The sequence below is a fragment of the Gopherus evgoodei genome, chromosome 15 (assembly GCF_007399415.2).
Source record: "Gopherus evgoodei ecotype Sinaloan lineage chromosome 15, rGopEvg1_v1.p, whole genome shotgun sequence".
Taxonomy (NCBI): Eukaryota; Metazoa; Chordata; order Testudines; family Testudinidae; genus Gopherus; species Gopherus evgoodei.
In genome coordinates, this window is record NC_044336.1 from 22613059 (window position 1) to 22635179 (window position 22121).

Sequence of the window (22121 nt, forward strand, 5' to 3'; positions counted from 1 at the left end):
ATGAGAGTAAATTCTTCTGGGAAGGGGAGAGAGGAAAAAAAGGGTCAAGGCAAAAACACCTGCAACTACAGTGGAAGATACAGCATATACTTTATTGCTCTCTTCTATTTCTTTCAGTATGTCTGAACTTATTAAATACATCCCAAAGATGATATGACAGGCTGTTGAATTGTACAAATTACTTACCATAGCTTCTCCAGGCTCTCTTGAGCAGGGTGACCAAACAGCAAATGTGAAAAATTGGGGGTGGGAGTAGGGGGAGTAACAGGCTCCTATATAAGAAAAAGACCCCAAAATCAGGACTGTCCCTATAAAATAGGGACATCTGGTCACCCTATTCTTGAGAAACAGCTGTACCAAGCTTCTATCAGAAAGAGCCAATCAAAACCGCAAAAACATCTATTTGCTGTTTGCAACATTGTCTATCGCACAAAGAGTTTGTTTCCCACTTTTGTTTTTCTGAGGAAGAGTTGGCTATACATTGTATCCCACATTTATGGTCCTTAAATACTCCAAACATCTGCACTGATACTTTGAAAAAATTCCTTCTTTACAAACATACAGCAAAGTCTTGTCAATGCTGGGTTTAGTATGACTGGATAAAATGATCCTATTTTCAGTACACAAAACAGTATCATGCTTAACAGGGACAATTCTAGATGCCCAGAAAATGGTACAAAGAAAATTATGATCAGAAGTTCATTGCTTTAGCCTTTGCTCATTACCTTTTGGCTATAAATAGTGATTTAACAAAGCAATGTTAATTGACACTATCTGTACTGATGCTAATATGGCAAAAAGTCTCAGACAACGTAGACTTTCTAACAAGTTAAATCTTGCACTAAAATCATTCTGAAAGAGTACACTGACGTGGAACACAAAAAACACACCCAGCTATGAAAGAAGGCTTTAAATTTTCACTCTCCAATGAGGTGACAAATTACAATACTGGAGTGCTGACAAGCTTGGCCTCTGGCAGAGGAAAGGTTGTTGTGTCTTACAGAAACTGATCGCAGAACTGAACTAGTTTCTCCCCTCTCCCCACAAAAGGCACCACTGTGCCACAGCAGACCTAGAATTGGAAATCCACACATTGCCAGAAGAAGCCTTATTCCAGAGGAGGGTGTGCGTGGGGGGGTGTCAACAAACTATATATGGTGGAAAAAATATTGCATGTCTTAAAATTTCTCATGCAAACCGATTCTCTTTTCCCTCTCACCTCTACTTGCTTCTTACCCTCTCTGCTCTCTTTTCCTCTTACTTTTATTAACTGTGCTAAACAAAGCCAACTTGGTTCAGGCAACCACTCTCCACACAACTTATTCCTAGCTATTGACAGAACTTTCTTTACGGAACTGCTCAGCACAATCAACTCCTAGCACAGATACACACCCAGCCTCTCTATTGATCTTCCCTTATACTATGACAAAACAACAGAGTAACGGGAAAGTGCTACACAACAACTGATTTGAGTTAACTGTCAAGAAGAAGTCTCAAATGCAACACTTCACATATCTTAAAAATACAATTCTCTTGCCAGCAGAAAGCAGCATTCCTTTCCATTTGGCCCCGCAGGTCTCCCTTGACTAGGGTGCATAGAGGTTTATCCCTACGCCAATTGGAGAAATGGCTTGGTAGCAACCATTCAATGCCAGTTTACAGATTACAGAGCTACACAAGACAGTCAATTACAAGGTGGACTCAAACTCACCCTAGCCCAATCATGCAAAGAGAGGCACTAAGCACATCAAGACTAGGAGGATGGTGACATGCTGACATCCCTACAAGGGTGGAGTTTCTTTTCTCAGTGATTAAGTCAGCCAATCAAGAACTATAAGTCCAAAATGTGAGTGAGACATCTCTGTCCTGCAGATCACTGGAGGAGGAAGAAAGGGGCCTTAGGTTTGAAGATCTGCACCCATTTGCCATTCTATATTTAGTGAACAGGTAAGCAGCAGCATGCACACAATAATATATATGAGCTAAAAACTGATTGTCCCTCTCTTAACTATGCTGTGAGGTTACTCCTGTCTATAGTTTGCGGAAGATGCCAAGAGATACACAGACTGGGAAGGCCCGAAAGAGGGTGGAAAAAAAGTGAAACAATAGCTAGCTAATTTTATGTTATAACAGAATTTCCTAAAAATATTAATTCACAGATGTAGATTGCTTTTATATATATCCTGTATTGACTGACTGATTACAGGGCTCTGCTTCCTCATATGATACAAAATTATCTGAAAGTTACACTGCATGTATGTGTGTCTCTTTTTAAATTCCACTAAGAATTAAAGACAATTTTGACTATATAGATTATTTCTGATTTCATTAACTTGATTTTTTTTTATAATAATGCTATTTAAAAGTTTAATATTGAGTTTAGGTAAGTGAGTATTGTTTTATGCAAATATGTAGGCAGGCCATGAGCTAATTTATGCACAAAAACACCACTCCCGTGCCCCAAAAGCCCCCCACCTGATTCAGCCATCTGTCCTACCATGCTCTTAACCAAATTATTAAGTTCTTTGGAAAAGAGATACCTCACTTACTACATGTCTTCACAGCATCTGATTGGAGTCTCTGGGCACTACCACACTGCAAACAACAAAACAATCAATCACAGTCTATAATTATAGATACACTATGCTTCTGATCCCACAAGTTGCTCTTTGGAAGCAGACCTGAGAGATGCCCATTGACCTCAATGCAGGCCTACCCACATGAAGCAATTTGCAGGATCAGGGCCTAAAATAATAAGAAAGACTACAAAATTATAGCTACTATGCAAGCTCAGAGCACGATACTGCACTCACACATAGTCCCACTGACTTCACTATGACTACCAATATGAGTAATGGTTTGCAGAATCGGGACTTAAATCAATTTTACCACCCTCAGAAATTTCCATTCTTTACAATGTTTACATTTGAGGAGTCTAAAGTTAGCACTGTTGATTTTTACATTTTAATTTATTTATTTATTTGGCCAAGTGAGAGGTCATGACATCTGTATACCTGATACGACACTTTGCATAATCAAACTTCAAACTCAAATTAATTTAAACAGAGGATGGAGTATGTCTTGGCCACAACCATCCACCTACCCACCGCCAAAGCTAGGCTCAATAAAAAACAGAGAATGGAAAGAATTCTTAAAGGTCAAAATTTGCACAAATGGGATGAATGCCAAGCTAAAGCAAACATGACTATAAAAATGAAGTTCTAAAATAAGTGCACAGTAATCTTTCTAATTTATAGGTTTTTAATTTACAATATATGCTCCATGGGGAAGAGATGAGGTCTTCATTTAAAATTTCACACAAGGCTGAGCCCATTGCTAAAGCTTAAGATAATTTAAATTACATTCTCTTAACACAAGCTTTCAAAACCATCCTCACCACAGAAAGTCTGTTTATGAAGGTGAATATACACTCTCATCCACCCACCCCCATGATTCCCCAACATGTTAATAATATATTAGTTACTGCATGCTCGACACACTCTTAAATCTTCAACTGCACGTTTACCTACATATCCAACAACAGTAAGCTATTATGTCCCCATTTATTTATGGCCCTGAATGAATCAGTTTTTACGACAAGACTTCTCACATGAAGTCTCAGTCATTGTCAACCACACAATGATAATCACCCACCTTCAATTATTCTTTCACCAAGATACAAAGCATTATAATAGAGCACTGGGCATTGCAGGGCATGCCCGTGTCTAATGCTTCTGTGGTGGCCTATGCTGGCCTATGACCAAATCTGTGAATAAAAAACGGCCTTTTAGAGTTTATAGTGCAATCTATTTCTATCTAAAATATTATAGTCAGCCTAATGCCAGCATTAATATTTGACAAAATAAAGCCTCAATCCTGCAAAATGTTGTATGTGTGGGCAGAACATTGCAGAAGCACAATGAAGTCAGTATGACTTCAGAGATGTAGGAGCAACCTGTATATAGCTCCACTAATTTCAGTGAAGTCTCCTCAGAGAAGCATGGAGTCTGCCCACACAAAACAGCTTGTAGGATCAGATCCTAACTATTTTGCCACCAAAACTTTAGACTATTACATTAAGTGTAATGTTTATCTTCTTCTTAAGAAGCTTATTTATAAAAACATACAATTCTGCCAATCACACACACACTGGTATTTTCCTTTGTAGGGACTGTATACCAGACGCCCTAAACTGTTCCTCATACTTTTACTCTGATTTCCTGGTATAGCAGTAAGCCTTTCAGAGTTCTTAAAAATATGTACCTGCATATCTGAGCAGAGAACAAAACACTTAAAATACTTCTTAACAAAACATGGATATCATTGACAGGCCATAATAAATATAAAATCAAATCAAAGAATAGAAATAGCTAGTAGAACAGCATGACCTGCATTTGGCATAAAATCATTATGTTCCTTTAAGAAATAATTCCACTTTTAAGAAAACAAAACACATGTCCAATATGCATTTAAAAAAAAAATCCTGTTCAAAAACTGCACAGCTTTGTAACACCCTGATTGTAAGCAAGTCAGGGTCATTACTGTATAAGTGATTCAGAAACTAAGATTAAAGAAACTGCTATTTGTACTAACATGTGGGTGAGGTTTAGACAAGCAAATAGTTACATGCAGAAATCAAACACCATGAAGAAACAACACCTTTTTCACCGACTGAAATACTTGGTAGAACATGGAATTTACAGAAGGATTTATTTAACAAAATGTATTCATTTTCACTAGTGGCTTAGACCATCTGTTCCAAAACAGCTGTGCTATGGACATGTCACCAATGTATATTCACACTACACAATTCATTTCAAATGACTTGAAATTTAGAATTGTTTATTCCTTTTATTCAGTTTTTACAGGCTTGTGCCTGAAGTTGTCTTTCAGTGGGAGCTTTGACAAAAATAACAGATAGGTATTAAAATACCTTGAATAGAATGTAAATGGAACTCTGGTAAGATCCCTTTTTGCTGTACTCTTACAATATCGCCATCACCAATAGCACTACACATACAGGACCACTGAAAACTCCTGTATAGGATGGCAGCTGTTCCCTTAGCTCCCTTCTGTTCTCTTTTTTTAAATGGAGAACTTTCATCCTTCAAAACAATGTTTCCCAAACCTGGAACGTCGCTTGTGTAGGGAAAGACCCTGGTGGGCCAGGCCAGTTTGTTTACCTGCCGCATCCGCAGGTCCAGCTGATCAGGGCTCCCACTGGCCGCGATTCGCTGCTCCAGGCCAATGGGAGCTGCTGCAAGTGGCACGGGCTGAGGGACATACTGGCCGCTGCTTCCAAAGGCTCCCATTGGCCTGGCGCAGCAAACCGTGGCCAGTGCGAGCCGCGATCAGCCAAACCTGCAGACGCGGCAGGTAAACAAACCAGCCTGGCCCAACAGGGGCTTTCCTTACACAAGCAGCGTCCCAAGTTTGGGAAACACTGCTTTAAATGTATTCAAAGTAAAAAGTAATTTAGAAAAACCAAAAGGAACAAAGGGAGAGAGAAGAATGGTATTTGTTAAATGTCCTCAGTCAGTAGGCTCATTTATAGAACTAGTTATCAGAGGTGGTTAGACTGAGCCAAAATCTGACATGTTACATGGCATACTGTATGGCTAATCCTTTACTGAAGCTTTGCCACTTTAATAGATTTGGAACCCCCACCCGCACCCCACAAAAACCATCAAGCTGAACATGTTCACCTGGAATGGGCAAAAGGGCAGATTAGAGGGGCACAATACATGTTTTCAGAGAAGTGTATCACTTTGGAGAGAAAAACAAAAGCAACACTAGGCAACTGGAAATATGCACACACATAAGAATCTCAAAAAATTTACATTTCCCTCAGTAGAATAAAGCTCAATGTATGCAGCTACTTAAGCAGTTTTTGCTGGTACTTTTGTTTTGTATAGGAATGGTTTTAACTGAAGGTTAAACGAAGTTATACTGGAATACACACACACACCATTTTAGTGTATTTGCTTGAGATAGGAGCCATCTATTACAGGAAGTCTTGAGAGCAGATTTCACTGTATTTTTCAACTGTTCAAGAGTTCAATTTCCAATAGCAATAAACAGTGAACAACTAAAGACTTCAGTTGACGCCTATTGATTTCAACAGGGTTTTAGTTTATAACAACTATCAAGATTCAGCCCTAAGGGTTAGTTCCTACAGACTTGTACTCATATGTGTAGTTCTATTAACTTCAGTGTTAACAGTGGAATGATTCATGTGACTAAAGTTTGGAGGGTTTGCCACTGAATGAGAAGGTAACATCCAGCCAAAAACAAACAAATTTAAATTAAAACAAAAAAAAAAAAAGACTATGAGCCTCACTGAATTTCAGTCAGGAAATCTGCCTTTTTTTTTTTTTTTTTTTTTTTTTTTACACTTCACCTTTCTACAAATTCTCTTCCCAACATTTCATGAAATTCTGCTTATAACAGAGAAAGCCATCTAGAACACTTGCTAAACACCAGCTCCAACATAATTGTTAAAATGTTAAAATGCTATTTTGCAATTTAATTTACATGAACTGAATACCGGTATGGCTCAATATCAGCAGCTGTTGTGGTGTTTTGTTGTGCAATCATGCAAAACCAAATGGAACAAAAAAAGAATACACCAATTTTGTCTGCCCAGGACTCAAACTGGTTTGGCTGTCATCTCTAAATCAGCTATCACTCCCACATACTTATTAGAATGTGAAGAGCTTCATAGAACCATTTTCAGAGCAATGAAACAGTCATTTTCTTTAAGTGTAAAAATGACTGGGACAGCTAACTGATTCAAGCAAAAAAAAAAAAAAATTGAGCATGTTAGAAGTGCACAGAGGGGGAAGGTGGATCTGCTGTTGTGGAAATATAATTCCAGAACACCTAAAATGAGCCAAAATGCATTTCTCTCTGTACCACCTTAAGTCAGATTTTCTAAAAAACAAAAAACCAAAACACTGGCGCACACACAGTGCACAATAAGCCCAGATTTTCTAACAGAAGTTGCCTGGAAAACAAGTAAATGATGTACTTTCCTCCTTCAATAAAGCATGTCTACTTCACGAACAAATTGTGAAGTCATTATTGTATACCTGGTTTTATTTTACTTTATTTATAGTCTTTTCTATGGCTTTCATCATCCTAGTACCTGTGCATTTCACAAACATGAATTAATATATCCTCACAACACCTCTGTGAAAGGAGGAAGAACTCACCCTAGTATACATGAGTGAGGCTGAGGGAAATGAAGACCCCAAACCTGCACTGATAAACCATTCAAGCCGAGGCCATTTCACCTGCAAGGAGTGACAATACCAATGAGGGCCTAACTCAAGCTGTTCTTCATGTAGGATCTGGACTATTTAAAGACATTCCAGAATTCTTCAGCACAGCTGGAAAGATCCCCCAGTATCAGTCCCATATGAAAACATGCTTCTTCCCTACTTGGAGTGTGCGTTGTTGGGAAGGCGGGGCGGAGGGAGGGGGAGTGGAGAGGAGGGCAAAACAAATGCAGACAGAAGTTAAAAAGCAAAGGAATCTATTTAAAATGTACTTAAGAACAAAACATTTATATGTTCCTTAAATTTTTACCTGCAACAGACTGCACTCAGATGGACCTTGACCCTACAGAAGGCACTTGCAAGCACAGACATTAACTCCCCTACAGAGTCTCACTGACTTCTGTAGAACTGAACTGCAATCTTAGCATCAGGCTAACAGAAGTATTCATTCAAGTGATTTATAAGCTCAAACATACAGAGCACAGCACAGAACTGCACTTTTCAAAGGGGGTCATGTATCACATCCAATCTGCCTGCAAAACTTACACTGACATCAAGAGAGAGACAACTTTGGGAGACTTTACCTCCTGTCCAACTTTAGCAGCAAAATTTCTGGGGACAGAAGCAGTGGCAATGAAATACATTTTTCTTTCTTTTAATTAGGAAAATAGAAGAAGCTAGAGCACAGACCTAATATGAGGGAAGCAATTAACACGAAACTATTGGTGGGAAGACAAGAGGTTTTTCAACACCCCTAGTTCATTCGCCTATAAAGAGCACTTCTGACATCTCCTCTATAAATACATTAAGGCTGGAAAGGGAAATCAATATATGCTACATGTGTAAAACAAGCCGAAGACCACCAAAGAGCTCTCTTCAGATAAGAGATACAGCACAGGAACGTTAGAGACTAGTATGTTCCCCATCCTTCCAAAAAGACGTTTCAAAAGAACAGGACACAAGAGCCAAGGTTTATTTCAGAGAGCACAGGAGAAAGAATAGTAGGCGAAGGGGACATAAAGGAGGATCTTATGTTGCAGTTTCTTAACATGCTATTTGTTTTGCAAGAAAAGGAAATGGCTTAGTCCAACTGATTTTGTTTATTATATATTAATTGCATTACAATAGTACCTAGAGACCTTAAACAAGACTGCAGTCTCACTGTGCAAGGTGCTGCACATAATAAGATACAGACCCTGTTCCAAAGAGTTTACAATCTAGTTAAGACAAGATATAATAACTGGGCATAAAAAACACTCACACGAATGGAGGCAGAGGGTGATAGTAACCATAGAAGGGACACAATTACATGGATTAGCTAAGCATATTATTAGCGTTAAGTCAATAATACACACACACACACGCAAACTCTAAAGACTTCCTGATTTGCTAAGCAGTTTGTCAGTCAGCCTCAAATCTTAAAATGTATTTGGAAAATGAAGTGTGTGGAGTATTGCAACCCCATTAAAGGCAGTGAAGTAGTAAACTAAGAGGCAGAGAGTTTGCAGTAGGTGACCACAAAATCTGAACATGGGAAAATTATTTACTCAACACCACAAATGCTCATCTCATCATGTTCACTGCTGGAAATAAAACTGATTCTTACTTCAGGGAACCAAACCCAGACTGAGGCACAGAAAAAAAAAAACTACGTGAACGACCTCAGGCCCTAAGTCACCACTTCTGGGAGCCATATAGAGCCAGTTAGGGAGCGTGCCGGCCCTGCAACACCAGACTTTTAATGGATATCAGAAATGCCAGTTTCCAGAGCTTTCCAGCTGGTAAAGTGCTGGATAACACAGCTTTTACTGTAGTGACTTTATCTCTCATGGAATGTTAAATGATACACTAACTATAGCAGCTTTCCAAATACCATACAAGTCCATTAATTTCCAATAGGCAGGAATTTATTAGAACAGTAAACATGAGGGGGGTGGGGTAACACTAATTAGCTTCCAGGATATAAAAATTTGGTTGATTTTTTTTTTAAATTAGAGTTTAAAAGTTTCTTGTAAAAATCAGTTTGGCTTGACCAACTTCAATTAACAGCTGGTTTAACATTTCACTTTGCATATTCATTTTCCCCTCTCTCCAGACCCATTCTACATACCACCACCTGCCAGATCAAGACAAGTTAACACCATTAGGCTACAGCAAAGGACATGAAACAGTCACTGAATGTTGTTTTTTTTTTAGCAACATAACAGTAAAGAAAATCCCTAATCACAGAAGATGTGACAAAGACACATGTTTTTAAAGGACTACATAATTAAGATAAAATTTATGATTTTATTTTGCATTAGCTGCCAGGAAGCAAAAGGCCCACTTTTTCTCTTGGGCTTTCATTTCCATCTGCCCATCATCCAGTTTTTCTCTATTTTTCTTTTCCTATTTTCCCCTTTACATTTTTATTTAATGTCCTCCGATTCAGCAAAACTTTCTCACTTATTCATTGCAGTTAACAACACCCTGGCCTTGCCTGAAGATCCCAATTAATCCTGTTGCACGGGTGCTACAGTGAAGTAGTCTGACCTCAAACATAACCCTTTTCCTTTATTATTAATAGTTCGAGAGAAGTAAGAGGAAGGAAGGAGAAGAGAAAAAAATGAACAATTAATTTTCTATCTACAGAAGAACTATTTTAGAACTAAAGAACTATGATTAAGTCAGAGAGCTGAAGTGCAGCACCCACCCAATTGTCAGAGAGAGAGATTTAAGATTCAAGGACAACTCCTGATAATATTTCTAATGAATGTGATTTCACTTTCATCTGGATCAGCAAACAGCAAAGTTCATCATTTAAATATTACAGTAGGAAAGATCAGATACTACAGTGATCGGTGCATTAACACACAGACAAGCATTCAGGATGAACAAATGTATTTTTTGGCATTAGCAACCATGATAAAGATGAGAATTTTTTTAAATGATCACATTCTTTACTACTTTTGACCACGTAAGAGCAGAGTCCAAATGCACAGTCCGGAGTATCCTCCAGTACTGTAAAAGCACAGAAATACCGCTTGGATGGATGCACAAGAAACTTGGGGAAGGAAAAACTTCAGGATCCAGAAAAAAAAAACAACACTTCCAGAGCATGAAATCCCTCACTGTCGCCAATGCCAAGACTATATCTTGGAGATTAGACGATCAAACTCTGATCTTTACCTGCTATGATAAATATCATTTCTTACCTAATAGGCCTCCTCTCAGAAAATTAAAATTAACCCTACCACTTTGAGTGTAAGTGTAGTAGGAGAAACCCTCCCAAAAGATAAGAAGCTGGAAACAGGAATTGCCATACTAAATCTGACAGTAGTCCATCTAGTCCTGTATCATTGGCGGATAACTGCAAGTGTCAGCTGCTTAAGCGAAAGATGCACCAAACTGCAATAAGCAATTCTGGAATAACACAAGGGAAGTTTCCTCCTAACCCCATATAGTTAAAGGCAGGCTTATGAGAAAGTTTGAAAAGATTTTTAACTTGATTTTATCCATCTTGTTCCAAGTTTTTTAAATATTTGAGGAGGAGGAGTATAACATGCTCACTTCAGAGATAGTTCATTCCCAGGCTCTTGCCCACCTCCTTGCCAAACGCTGAGCATACACAACTATTCACACATCTGAAGCTTCCCCATGTACTCAACCAGCTTCTATCAGCGAAATGCAATAAAGGGAGAAATCAGGGAGGTCCTTAAATTTCAACATATTAAACACTTCACATGCTCATGGCCCATAAAGGTGAAGTACATCAGAAAAAGAACATGCAAATTTCATAGTAAGGCAGCACCAAAAAATGGACTTCCTTATCAACTGATTTTCTAAAGGTTCATCAGTAAAAACAAATTCAAAATGAATGGAGAACATTCTCACCCCCTAATAATTTTTGTAATATCTATGTAGTTCAGGGAACTTTCTGTGTTGAACATTTAAATAATTCCTTCACTAGAGGCCAAATTTCAATGTCTTTAATGGAACAAAGAGAGTGTCACATCATTAAAGATTTGGTAGTATGATACCAGATCTATGACTTACATAGGGATAGCAGGAGAATTAAAAGTAACAAGGTTTTTTTCCTGTGTAAATTCTATGATAAAAATATGCTTACATAGTGGACAACAGGCAAAATATAGGCTACAGTTTTAGAAAGGGGGATATAAATGTACTCTAGTCACTCTTTTTCACTAGAAAAAATAGTAGCAAGGGTATATTTTTAAAAGATATCACCCCTCTATGTACAGGATAAGAAAGGTTTTACTTTTAAAAGTGCCAGCTAACTTCAAAATAGCCCTGCTATGAAATGACCACAGCAACAGTGTGCTCATTCCCCTACTTAACACATAAAATCAGTATTGAGGATAGAAAAATGTGGTTTAAAGCATTAGCAAACAACGGTAGAAAGTGTAATGAGCGAAAGAGCCAGAAGGCTAACTACTGAGTACACATGTAGCATCAACAGGACAGATAAATTATAAGATGTCACATCATACTGATGTCTATTAAAAACATTAAAAGGTTACGATACTATATATAAAGTAAACAAAACTATTGCTAACTCAGAATAAATACTGAATGAATATCACAATGGCGTTGTTTATAAAGCCTATAACAGAACATAGCATGAGATAAGTTTTAATATATTTATCCTAATACAACTTCCAACCATTATCAGTTCACATTATTACAATAATTGCTAGCTCCGCTGACTGGGAACTAATTACATTCATTTTATCATTTAGGGGTTTCTTAATTGTATTCTACATCACAGAGTGACTCCCTTGTGCTGATTAAAACAGAGTTCAAACCAATGGTCCATCTGAATTTATAGGTAAAAGAGATGAAGATTAAAAACAAAAAGATTGGGACATGAATGAAAATCCATAAGACTAACAGGTGAATTTATTTTCCAACACACTCCCACATGCAGCACCTCCAGACAAAAAAACAAAAAGAAAAAAAAAAGAGTGGCCTCTAAGATATACATTGCATAAACATGCTTTTTGTAAAAAGTTAGAGGCTGCACTGTATGCAGATTTGACATTTAATTTGAGAAAACTCTTTGTCAAAAGAAACTTTCTGATTTGCATGTTTCACATTTAAAAAAAATCTTAATTAAACAATTCTGATCCTTTTCAATGTATACAACGACAGATCACTTGCATAGCTTTTCCTGCTGTTTGTCAACCTTTGGCTGGATTTAAGATGAAGTGTAACACTATATGCAAATCAATAAGCTATTTGTGGCTTACCTTGGCACTGAAATCCTTGTTTCCCAAACCCCCTGCAAGGGAAAAAGACAAACACTGTCTTAACATATTTAGTTATTGCTTCTTCCCACTAACCTACTATAAGAAAAAAAACCCTCACATTAAACAACATTTCAGGTTTTGTTAAGAAAGCAAAAGATTTTATAATACAAAACAAAGCATTAACCCATCTATTTCAAAGATGAGAATAGCAGCAGATTCCAGCTATGTAATTTCATTTTCTGGCAAATCTTTATTTTATTTTTATTTTATTTTACAAGCAATTTTGGATCTGCAATTAGTGTCATCTGTGAATATTACATAATGTTACAATTCACTTCATGACGTGTATACTTACAATATTATAAATACTCCAACTGCTTGAGGGCTATAAAAAGAATCACAGTTGGATTCTAAGATGAATTTTAGTATGCATATTGAGATTTAACTATCTATAACAGAAAGGGGTTTTACAAAGAATGTTCAGCTAACAACAGAGAAAATAAATTAATAATGGCCACTGCTTTAATAACGATTATACTTCTAATCTTTTAAAAATAATTCTATTTATAAGTTATTGTTTGAAACAATGATTTAAACACGTGCATGGTATTAGCTATCGTACCCAGAGTTTAATAATATATTAAATCTCATGCAAATCACCACCTCATTTTTTCATTTTTCATTTTGACAAGAGTTCTTTTTAGTTGTTTTTGATACTCATTTGCATACACTCTCTACATCCTCTCATTTGAGGATGTTTTGTATCTGACAAATATCCAGCAAAAGCCATTATACTGAATATAGCTCCCTTTAGCAAAAATAAGTATGAAGTTTAGCTACAAAATTTATGATTAAATAACTAACAACATCTCTTCCTCATATCCAAACATTTATTGTGATTTAGAGAAAAAATCATTTAAAAACCTCATGCAACTTCAGTAAAAATTTACTTCAAATTAAAGTTGACATTAAAGGGACACTCAACTTTGCAAAAAAAATTAGTCTTATCTGAAACGTTTTTATTACTGTTATTACAAGTGAAACATAAGATCATGATACTGGACAGATTATAAAACTGTATTTGCTTATTTACTCTGAGTATATTTGACAATACTTTGTGTGTCTTCTCACTGTTTCCTAGTTTGCGTGGGTCTTTCACTCCATAACATGAGAAAAAACTGTTTTTGTTTTTCTAAAATATAATTATAAAACCACAAAACAGACAACAGGACTAAGGCTGGAAGCAGAACCTGAAACTACTTTTAGGTTGTTTCTTTATTTTGTTAGGTGATTAGATTTCAAGACAACAGTGTTCTTTGACCAGCTAAACTGAGAATGCATCCTTTCTTCATGGTTTGTACTGAAAGACACTAGTCCACATTTGAGTCTCTTCCATGCAATCTATACTGTAATGAATCTTTATCTTATCCAAAATTTCACAAAATAAAGCAAACCTTGGGTAGAATTTCCTTTAAACAAATTTGGCAAGCATAAATAAGAATCTGCTACCTAATTTGATATTAAGACCATCAAGTTTGATTGAAAACAAAAAAAACAAAAAACAACCCACACATTTGGGGAGGAACTTCATTCCACCGAAATATTACATGTTCTTTATTCACACCACCAAATGCTGAATAGTCGCATTCTTGATTTTTACCCCTCAATTGGAAATTGTTATGGGGATGCAACAGTTAGGTGTCCATTTAATGACCTCTGAAGATGCCATACTTGCATGTTTTTGGTGCAAAAGCACCTGGTATTTCATCTCACTTTAAACCAATACTGAAAAACAATGTACTGAAGCTGCTGCATGCTGTCTTTGAAGAACATTTAAGAGCTTCCTAGACTTACTAGCAAGGAAAGACCACAGCATACAACTACTCTTGCCACCTGTCAACAACAGGATATCCTTTCACTTTCAAATACATCCTGTAATCAGGTGCCTTTTATCATGACGGTATTGTTTTTAAAAACTACATTATTCATCTGTCCCAATACATGCTGACAATAACCCTGCAGCATTCTTTCACACCTGCCAAGTCTCACTCGTTTTGGATTTATTTTAAAGCAGTTTTTAAATTCTTTTACTTTTACAATGAAGGATTTTACAATTTCCCTCAAATTATGATAGTGTGAGAAGCCAGAACTTCTTTTTCTCTTTTCTACAGTCTGCCTATATCCATTTCAGCCACTCCTCCCCCCATATATTTTCGACAGTTTGTTGCATGCTCCTCTCTCACATTTTATTGTGTTTGCTAACACAATCAGTCTCTCTTCCACAGCACCCAAGTTAAAGGAAGCAGTACAAAGAGAGAACTGAGAATGTACAGTAGGCCAAGGGTCATGCCGTCCAGTGCATCCTGAGGGAGCCAGCCAAGTGCAGTGTGCACACAGCCAGTTCCACACAAGTTGCAGTATGCAACATAAAGAGAAGGAAGCACATGAATGTATATAATTTACAAATAAGACAAGTGTCCCACCCATTCCCACTGTCTCATCCAGCTCAGGCCACAGGGTATGAGCAATCAGTCTGCACACTACTCATTGCTGCCCTGCTTAGCAGAGGGTATACGATGCCGCTAAGCCAACTGCATGCAAGCGCACACTGAAATTGCCCTGTCTGACCTAGGCTATGAGCGAGCTGAGTACACCACCTGGACAAGAGCATGATAAGGACTAACAATTCAGTTTTTGCTTCTGGATTCTGAACGGTTTGTTGCAGAGCCTTGCAACCTGCCCTGAACCCAACAGGACCCAATTCCCAGTGTCAGGTTTGAATCCATCAGGTTGGGTCTGAAAAGAATCAACCCCCTAGGATCCAGGTCAGGTCAGGTAGGCTCTGATCATCATCTCCTCCTGCCTGTGAAGTTGGTGCTGCTGCAGCAGCTGCATGCCCCACTCCTGCCAACCACCACCTCACTGTGCTGTGAATGCTGCAGAGTGCACTCACAAGTCACAGCACATCTCACTCCACAGCACACACGGCGCCAGAAGGCAGCAGTGGCAGGGTACACACCTGCTACTGTGCTGACCCCATGGGCAGGAGACAGCTTGAGAGGATTCACAGGCACAAGAAATGAGAAGCCACTACCCAACTGAACCCAAGTATGAAGTGTCGGGTCCAGGTTGGAACTAAAAAAGACTTGACACGCTCAGGTCAGGTTTGTGCCTAGGTTGCATTCAGGTCAGTCTTTAAAATTAGGCCCAAGCAGACCTCTAATTTGATTATTTTGTTCTCTTTGTCTCTCAGCAGCCTCTTTCCTATACTTGCCAATCTAGAGGCATCAGCTGCAATGTATTGTCTAGTCTCCCTGCCCTCCACAGGCAGCAACAGGGAACACAGGAACAACTATCACAAAGATAATGAAAAGGCTGCAAAAGTTTTGCTGAATGACTGGAGAGTGGTGCAAATGCTGGGAAGCAGGGAGGTCCCTTACCAGATTAAATCAGTGGCTGTAGAACCCGGGCAGGATGAGATTAGATGTATGAATGCTAGGGAGTCATAAAGTGGGCATGTGTGGGAGACTCAGCAAACGAAATCAATGAAGCGACAGCATAACTTGGGTTGAGGGAGAAGGGATAAGTATGTACGATGGTCGGGAGGGGATGAGCTGTGCTCCGAGTAGCACAATAGGGAAACAGATGTTATGGGGATGGAGGACAGTCCAAGCAATAATCCCCCAATTAAACTGATCCTGTGGCTGCAGAACATGGGTTGGATGCATAGCTGAGGACTGCAGGGAGTGTTTTTTTCTTGCCCAAGGGACCAAGTGTCATTTCCCAGGCATTCCCAGGGTGCATGGAGGTCTCCCTAAGAGACTCACAAAATGAAGTGCAAAGGCTGCAAAACAGGAGTGTGTGTGCATTACGGCTCGGGTCAGAGAGTATAATGGGAGGTGATGTTGAGTTGTTCCCAGGGATCAAGTTAGGGGTTGCCCAGTTAGAATCACCAGTGGCTGCAGGATGTGTGCAAAATGCATTCCTATAGGCGAGTTACTAGGGAAGTAGCCAAAAGAAGTTAACGTACTGTACGAGCTGCGGAAGGTGTGCTGGGCAACAGGGGTGAATACATAGATATGTCGTGCTGAAGGCAATATTGGTGTGTGGGGGGAAGGTCACTCAGATTAAATGGGTGCAGTAGGACTGCAGTAAGTGGCCTAGCTAAGGTGATCAGATTTAGGGGAAGGTACATGGCATGGAGGAAATCCTCCCTAGCAAGGTGTGAGAATAGCAAGGTACAAGCAGTATAGAGGAGTTTCTTATCAAATTACATAGGTGCATTGGCAGCATAAAGTGGGCTGGCTGAAGTGGGTAGTTCATGATGCAGATGTTACAGGCAAGGTAGCAGGGAGTCTCACCAGATGAAGTCAGTTCAGTGGCTGCAGGAAGATAACTAGCTAAGAGAGCAGTATGGGGGGGGCTGTGATATAGGGAGCAGGGGGCGCACTAGGGGGCTCTCTCACCAGAAGAAGTCAGTGCAATGGCTGCAGGAGGGGATGGTATAGAGGCAGTATACAGGGAGTCACTGCAGTAGCAGCAGAAGGGTGGGTGGCTGGGGGGGGCATGGGCAGTATAGGAAACAGGGGTGGTATAGGGGCAGTGTAAGTGGCAGGGAGCAATATGGGGGTGGAATAGGGGCAGGGGCAGCACAGGAGCAGTACAGGGGTCTCTCACCAGGTGAAGTCGGTACAGGGCTGCGGAGGGGGGAGGGTTGTGGGAGGTATAGGGTGATGTAAGTGGCAAGGAGTAGTACGGAGGTGGTATAGGGACGGAGCAGTATAGGGGCAGGGGAGGATCAGTACAGCGGTCTCTCACCAGGTGAAGCTGGGGCAGGGCTGAAGGAGGGGAGTTGCCCGGGGGGGCGGTATAGGGACAGGACGAGGGGGGTGGCATACAGTGTCTCTCACCAGATGAAGACAGTGCAGGGCTGTAGGAGGGGAGTTGCCCAGGGGGCGGTATAAGGGACAGGGAGCAGGACAGTGGTGGTATACAGGCAGTAGAGCAAGACAGGTGTCTCTCACCAGAAGAAGTCGGTGCAGTGACTGCAGGAAGGGGCGTTGCCCGGGGGGATGGTATACGGACAGGGGCAGGATACGGGGCAGGGAGCAGTATGGGGTGGTATAGGGGGTCTCTCACCAGATGAAGTCAGTGCAAGGCTGCAGGGGGGAGTTGCCGAGGTGGCGGTATAAGGGACAGGGAGCAGGATGGGGGTGGTATACAGGCAGTAGAGCAGAACACGAGTCTCCTACCAGATGAAGTCGGTGCAGGGCTGCAGGAGGGGAGTTGCACGGGGAGCGGTAGAGGGACAGGGCAGTATAAGGTGCAGGAGCAGGATGGGGGTGCTGTGATGTCTCTCACCAGATGAAGTCGGTGCAGTGGCTGCAGGAGGGCAGCTACCCAGGGGGCAGTATAGGGACAGGGGTAGTACAGGGGGTGGTATAAGGGGCAGGAGCAGGTCGGGGGCATTGGGGGGTCTCTCACCAGATGAAGTTGGTGCAGTGGCTGCAGGAGAGGAGTTACACAGGGGGCGGTAGAGGGACAGGGGCGGTATAAAGGGCAGCACGGGGGCAGTATAAGGGCCGGCATGGGAGTCTCTCACCAGATGAAGTTGGTGCAGTGGCTGCAGGAGAGGAGTTACACAGGGGGCGGTAGAGGGACAGGGGCGGTATAAAGGGCAGCACGGGGGCAGTATAAGGGCCGGCATGGGAGTCTCTCACCAGATGAAGTTGGTGCAGTGGCTGCAGGAGGGAAGTTGCATGGGGAGTGGAAGAGGGACAGGAGCAGGATGGGGACGGCATAAGGGGCAGGGATAGCATACGGGCGGTGTGAGGGTCTCTCACTGCAGGAGGGGAGTTGCACGAGGCAGGACAGGGGTGGTACAAGGGGCAGTGAGCAGGAGGGGGCGGTGTGGGGGTCTCTCACCAGATGAAGTCCGTGAGGTGGCTGCAGGAGGGGGAGTTGCATGGGGGGCGGTAGAGGCACACAGGCGGTATAAAGGGCAGCACTGGGGGTGGTATAAGGGGCGGTGTGGGGGTCTCTCACCAGATGAAGGTGCAGTGGCTGCAGGAGGGGAGTTGCACGGGGGCAGTAGAGGGGACAGAGGCAGTATAAGGGGCAGGGGCGGTGTGGGGGTCTCTCACCAGATGAAGTCGGTGCAGGGCTGCAGGAGGGGAGTTGCATGGGGGCGGCAGAGGGGGCAGGGGCGATCTCTCACCAGATGAAGTCGGTGCAGGGCTACAGGAGGGGAGCTGCACGGGGGGCGGCAGAGGGGGCAGGGGCGGTGTGGGGGTCTCTCACCAGATGAAGTCGGTGCAGGGCTGCAGGAGGGGAGTTGCACAGGGAGTGGCAGAGGGGACAGGGGCAGGGGCGCTGTGGGGGTCTCTCACCAGAAAAAGTCGGTGCAGGGCTGCAGGAGGGGAGTTGCACGGGGGACGGCAGAGGGGACAGAGGCGGCAGAGGGGGCAGGGGCGGTATGGGGGGGTCTCTCACCAGATGAAGTCGGTGCAGGGCTGCAGGAGGGGAGTTGCACGGGGGGCGGCAGAGGGGACAGAGGCGGCAGAGGGGGCAGGGGCGGTGTGGGGGTCTCTCACCAGATGAAGTCGGTGCAGGGCTGCAGGAGGGGAGTTGCACGGGGGGCGGCAGAGGGGGCAGGGGCGGTGTGGGGGTCTCTCACCAGATGAAGTCGGTGCAGTGGCTGCAGGAGGGGAGTTGCACGGGGGGCGGCAGAGGGGGCAGGGGCGGTGTGGGGGTCTCTCACCAGATGAAGTCGGTGCAGTGGCTGCAGGAGGGGAGTTGCACGGGGGGCGGCAGAGGGGGCAGGGGCGGTGTGGGGGTCTCTCACCAGATGAAGTCGGTGCAGGGCTGCAGGAGGGGAGTTGCACGGGGGGCGGCAGAGGGGGCAGGGGCGGTGTGGGGGTCTCTCACCAGATGAAGTCGGTGCAGGGCTGCAGGAGGGGAGCTGCACGGGGGGCGGTATAAGGGGCAGGGGCGGTGTGGGGGTCTCTCACCAGATGAAGTCGGTGCAGTGGCTGCAGGAGGGGAGCTGCACGGGGGGCGGTATAAGGGGCAGGGGCGGTGTGGGGGTCTCTCACCAGATGAAGTCGGTGCAGGGCTGCAGGAGGGGAGCTGCACGGGGGGCGGCAGAGGGGGCAGGGGCGGTGTGGGGGTCTCTCACCAGATGAAGTCGGTGCAGGGCTGCAGGAGGGGAGCTGCACGGGGGGCGGCAGAGGGGGCAGGGGCGGTGTGGGGGTCTCTCACCAGATGAAGTCGGTGCAGGGCTGCAGGAGGGGAGCTGCACGGGGGCGGCAGAGGGGGCAGGGGCGGTGTGGGGGTCTCTCACCAGATGAAGTCGGTGAAGGGCTGCAGGAGGGGAGCTGCACGGGGGGCGGCAGAGGGGGCAGGGGCGGTGTGGGGGTCTCTCACCAGATGAAGTCGGTGCAGGGCTGCAGGAGGGAAGCTGCACGGGGGGCGGTATAAGGGGCAGGGGCGGTGTGGGGGTCTCTCACCAGATGAAGTCGGTGCAGGGCTGCAGGAGGGGAGCTGCACGGGGGGCGGTATAAGGGGCAGGGGCGGTGTGGGGGTCTCTCACCAGATGAAGTCGGTGCAGGGCTGCAGGAGGGGAGCTGCACGGGGGGCGGTATAAGGGGCAGGGGCGGTGTGGGGGTCTCTCACCAGATGAAGTCGGTGCAGGGCTGCAGGAGGGGAGTTGCATGGGGGGCTGCAGAGGGGGCAGGGGCGGTGTGGGGGTCTCTCACCAGATGAAGTCGGTGCAGGGCTGCAGGAGGGGAGCTGCACGGGGGGGCGGCAGAGGGGGCAGGGGCGATCTCTCACCAGATGAAGTCGGTGCAGGGCTGCAGGAGGGGAGCTGCACGGGGGACGGTATAAGTGGCAGGGGCGGTGTGGGGGTCTCTCACCAGATGAAGTCGGTGCAGGGCTGCAGGAGGGGAGCTGCACGGGGGGCGGTATAAGGGACAGGGGCGGTGTGGGGGGTCTCTCACCAGATGAAGTCGGTGCAGGGCTGCAGGAGGGGAGCTGCACGGGGGGCGGCAGAGGGGGCAGGGGCGGTGTGGGGGTCTCTCACCAGATGAAGTCGGTGCAGGGCTGCAGGAGGGAAGTTGCACGGGGGGCGGTATAAGGGGCAGGGGCGGTGTGGGGGTATCTCACCAGATGAAGTCGGTGCAGGGCTGCAGGAGGGAAGTTGCACGGGGGGCGGTATAAGGGGCAGGGGCGGTGTGGGGGTATCTCACCAGATGAAGTCGGTGCAGGGCTGCAGGAGGGGAGCTGCACGGGGGGCGGTATAGGGGGCAGGGGCGGTGTGCGGGTCTCTCACCAGATGAAGTCGGTGCAGGGCTGCAGGAGGGGAGCTGCACGGGGGGCGGTATAAGGGGCAGGGGCGGTGTGGGGGTCTCTCACCAGATGAAGTCGGTGCAGGGCTGCAGGAGGGGAGCTGCACGGGGGGCGGTATAGGGGGCAGGGGCGGTGTGCGGGTCTCTCACCAGATGAAGTCGGTGCAGGGCTGCAGAAGGGGAGCTGCACGGGGGGCGGCAGAGGGGGCAGGGGCGATGTGGGGGTCTCTCACCAGATGAAGTCGGTGCAGTGGCTGCAGGAGGGGAGCTGCACGGGGGGGCGGTATAAGGGGCAGGGGCGGTGTGGGGGTCTCTCACCAGATGAAGTCGGTGCAGGGCTGCAGGAGGGAAGTTGCACGGGGGGCGGTATAAGGGGCAGGGGCGGTGTGGGGGTCTCTCACCAGATGAAGTCGGTGCAGGGCTGCAGGAGGGGAGCTGCACGGGGAGCGGTATAAGGGGCAGGGGCGGTGTGGGGGTCTCTCACCAGATGAAGTCGGTGCAGGGCTGCAGGAGGGGAGCTGCACGGGGGGCGGTATAAGGGGGCAGGGGCGGTGTGGGGGTCTCTCACCAGATGAAGTCGGTGCAGGGCTGCAGGAGGGGAGCTGCACGGGGGGCGGTATAGGGGGCAGGGGCGGTGTGCGGGTCTCTCACCAGATGAAGTCGGTGCAGTGGCTGCAGGAGGGGAGCTGCACGGGGGGCGGTATAAGGGGGCAGGGGCGGTGTGGGGGTCTCTCACCAGATGAAGTCGGTGCAGGGCTGCAGGAGGGGAGCTGCACGGGGGGCGGTATAAGGGGCAGGGGCGGTGTGGGGGTCTCTCACCAGATGAAGTCGGTGCAGTGGCTGCAGAACGTGGGCTGCTTGAAGAAGCGCGCGGTGAATTTATGCTCCTTCACCTCGTGCACGTTCTTCTGCCGCAAGGCTCCCTTGCGAGCGAAGCGCTGCACCACGTCCGGGTCCGCGCCGGGCTCGGGGCCCGGGAACACGTCGGCCATGGCGCCCCCTCGCTGCTCCCGCCGGCAGCTGCGCTGAGCCGGGAGCCGCCGTCCGCCCCGTCCGGCAGCCGCCGAGCCTCTGGCAGCGGCTGGGCTGGGCGCTGCCTCCTGCTCAGCCTCCGGCTCCGGCTCCGGCTCCTGACGTGCGAGCCGCGCGTAGGGGGCGGGAGGAGGATCCCAGCCCGGCTGCTCCGCCCGCGCGCTGACTGAGCCCCCTGCCGCGGCCCGGCGGGCGGGGCGAGACTCGCCGGC

The 22121-nt window shown here is 45.2% G+C and overlaps 1 protein-coding gene across 4 annotated transcripts in view; it reads right to left on the reverse strand.

Moving 5' to 3' along the window:
• Positions 1-21875, reverse strand: part of PRKCA (protein kinase C alpha) — a 311156-nt gene extending 289281 nt beyond the window's left edge. For 2 of the 4 annotated variants that reach the window (XM_030534523.1, XM_030534521.1), the window contains exons 1-2: positions 21697-21875; positions 12530-12561 (exon numbers count right to left, since the gene is read on the reverse strand). In XM_030534523.1, the coding sequence (XP_030390383.1) occupies positions 12530-12561; positions 21697-21869 (205 nt within the window). In that variant the 5' untranslated portion in view covers positions 21870-21875. Of the gene's footprint in view, positions 1-2549; positions 2596-12529; positions 12562-17890; positions 17914-21696 lie in introns of those variants that run through there. The other 2 variants (XM_030534525.1, XM_030534526.1) reach the window with 2 other exon arrangements.
• Between the last annotated feature and the right edge of the window lie 246 nt (positions 21876-22121).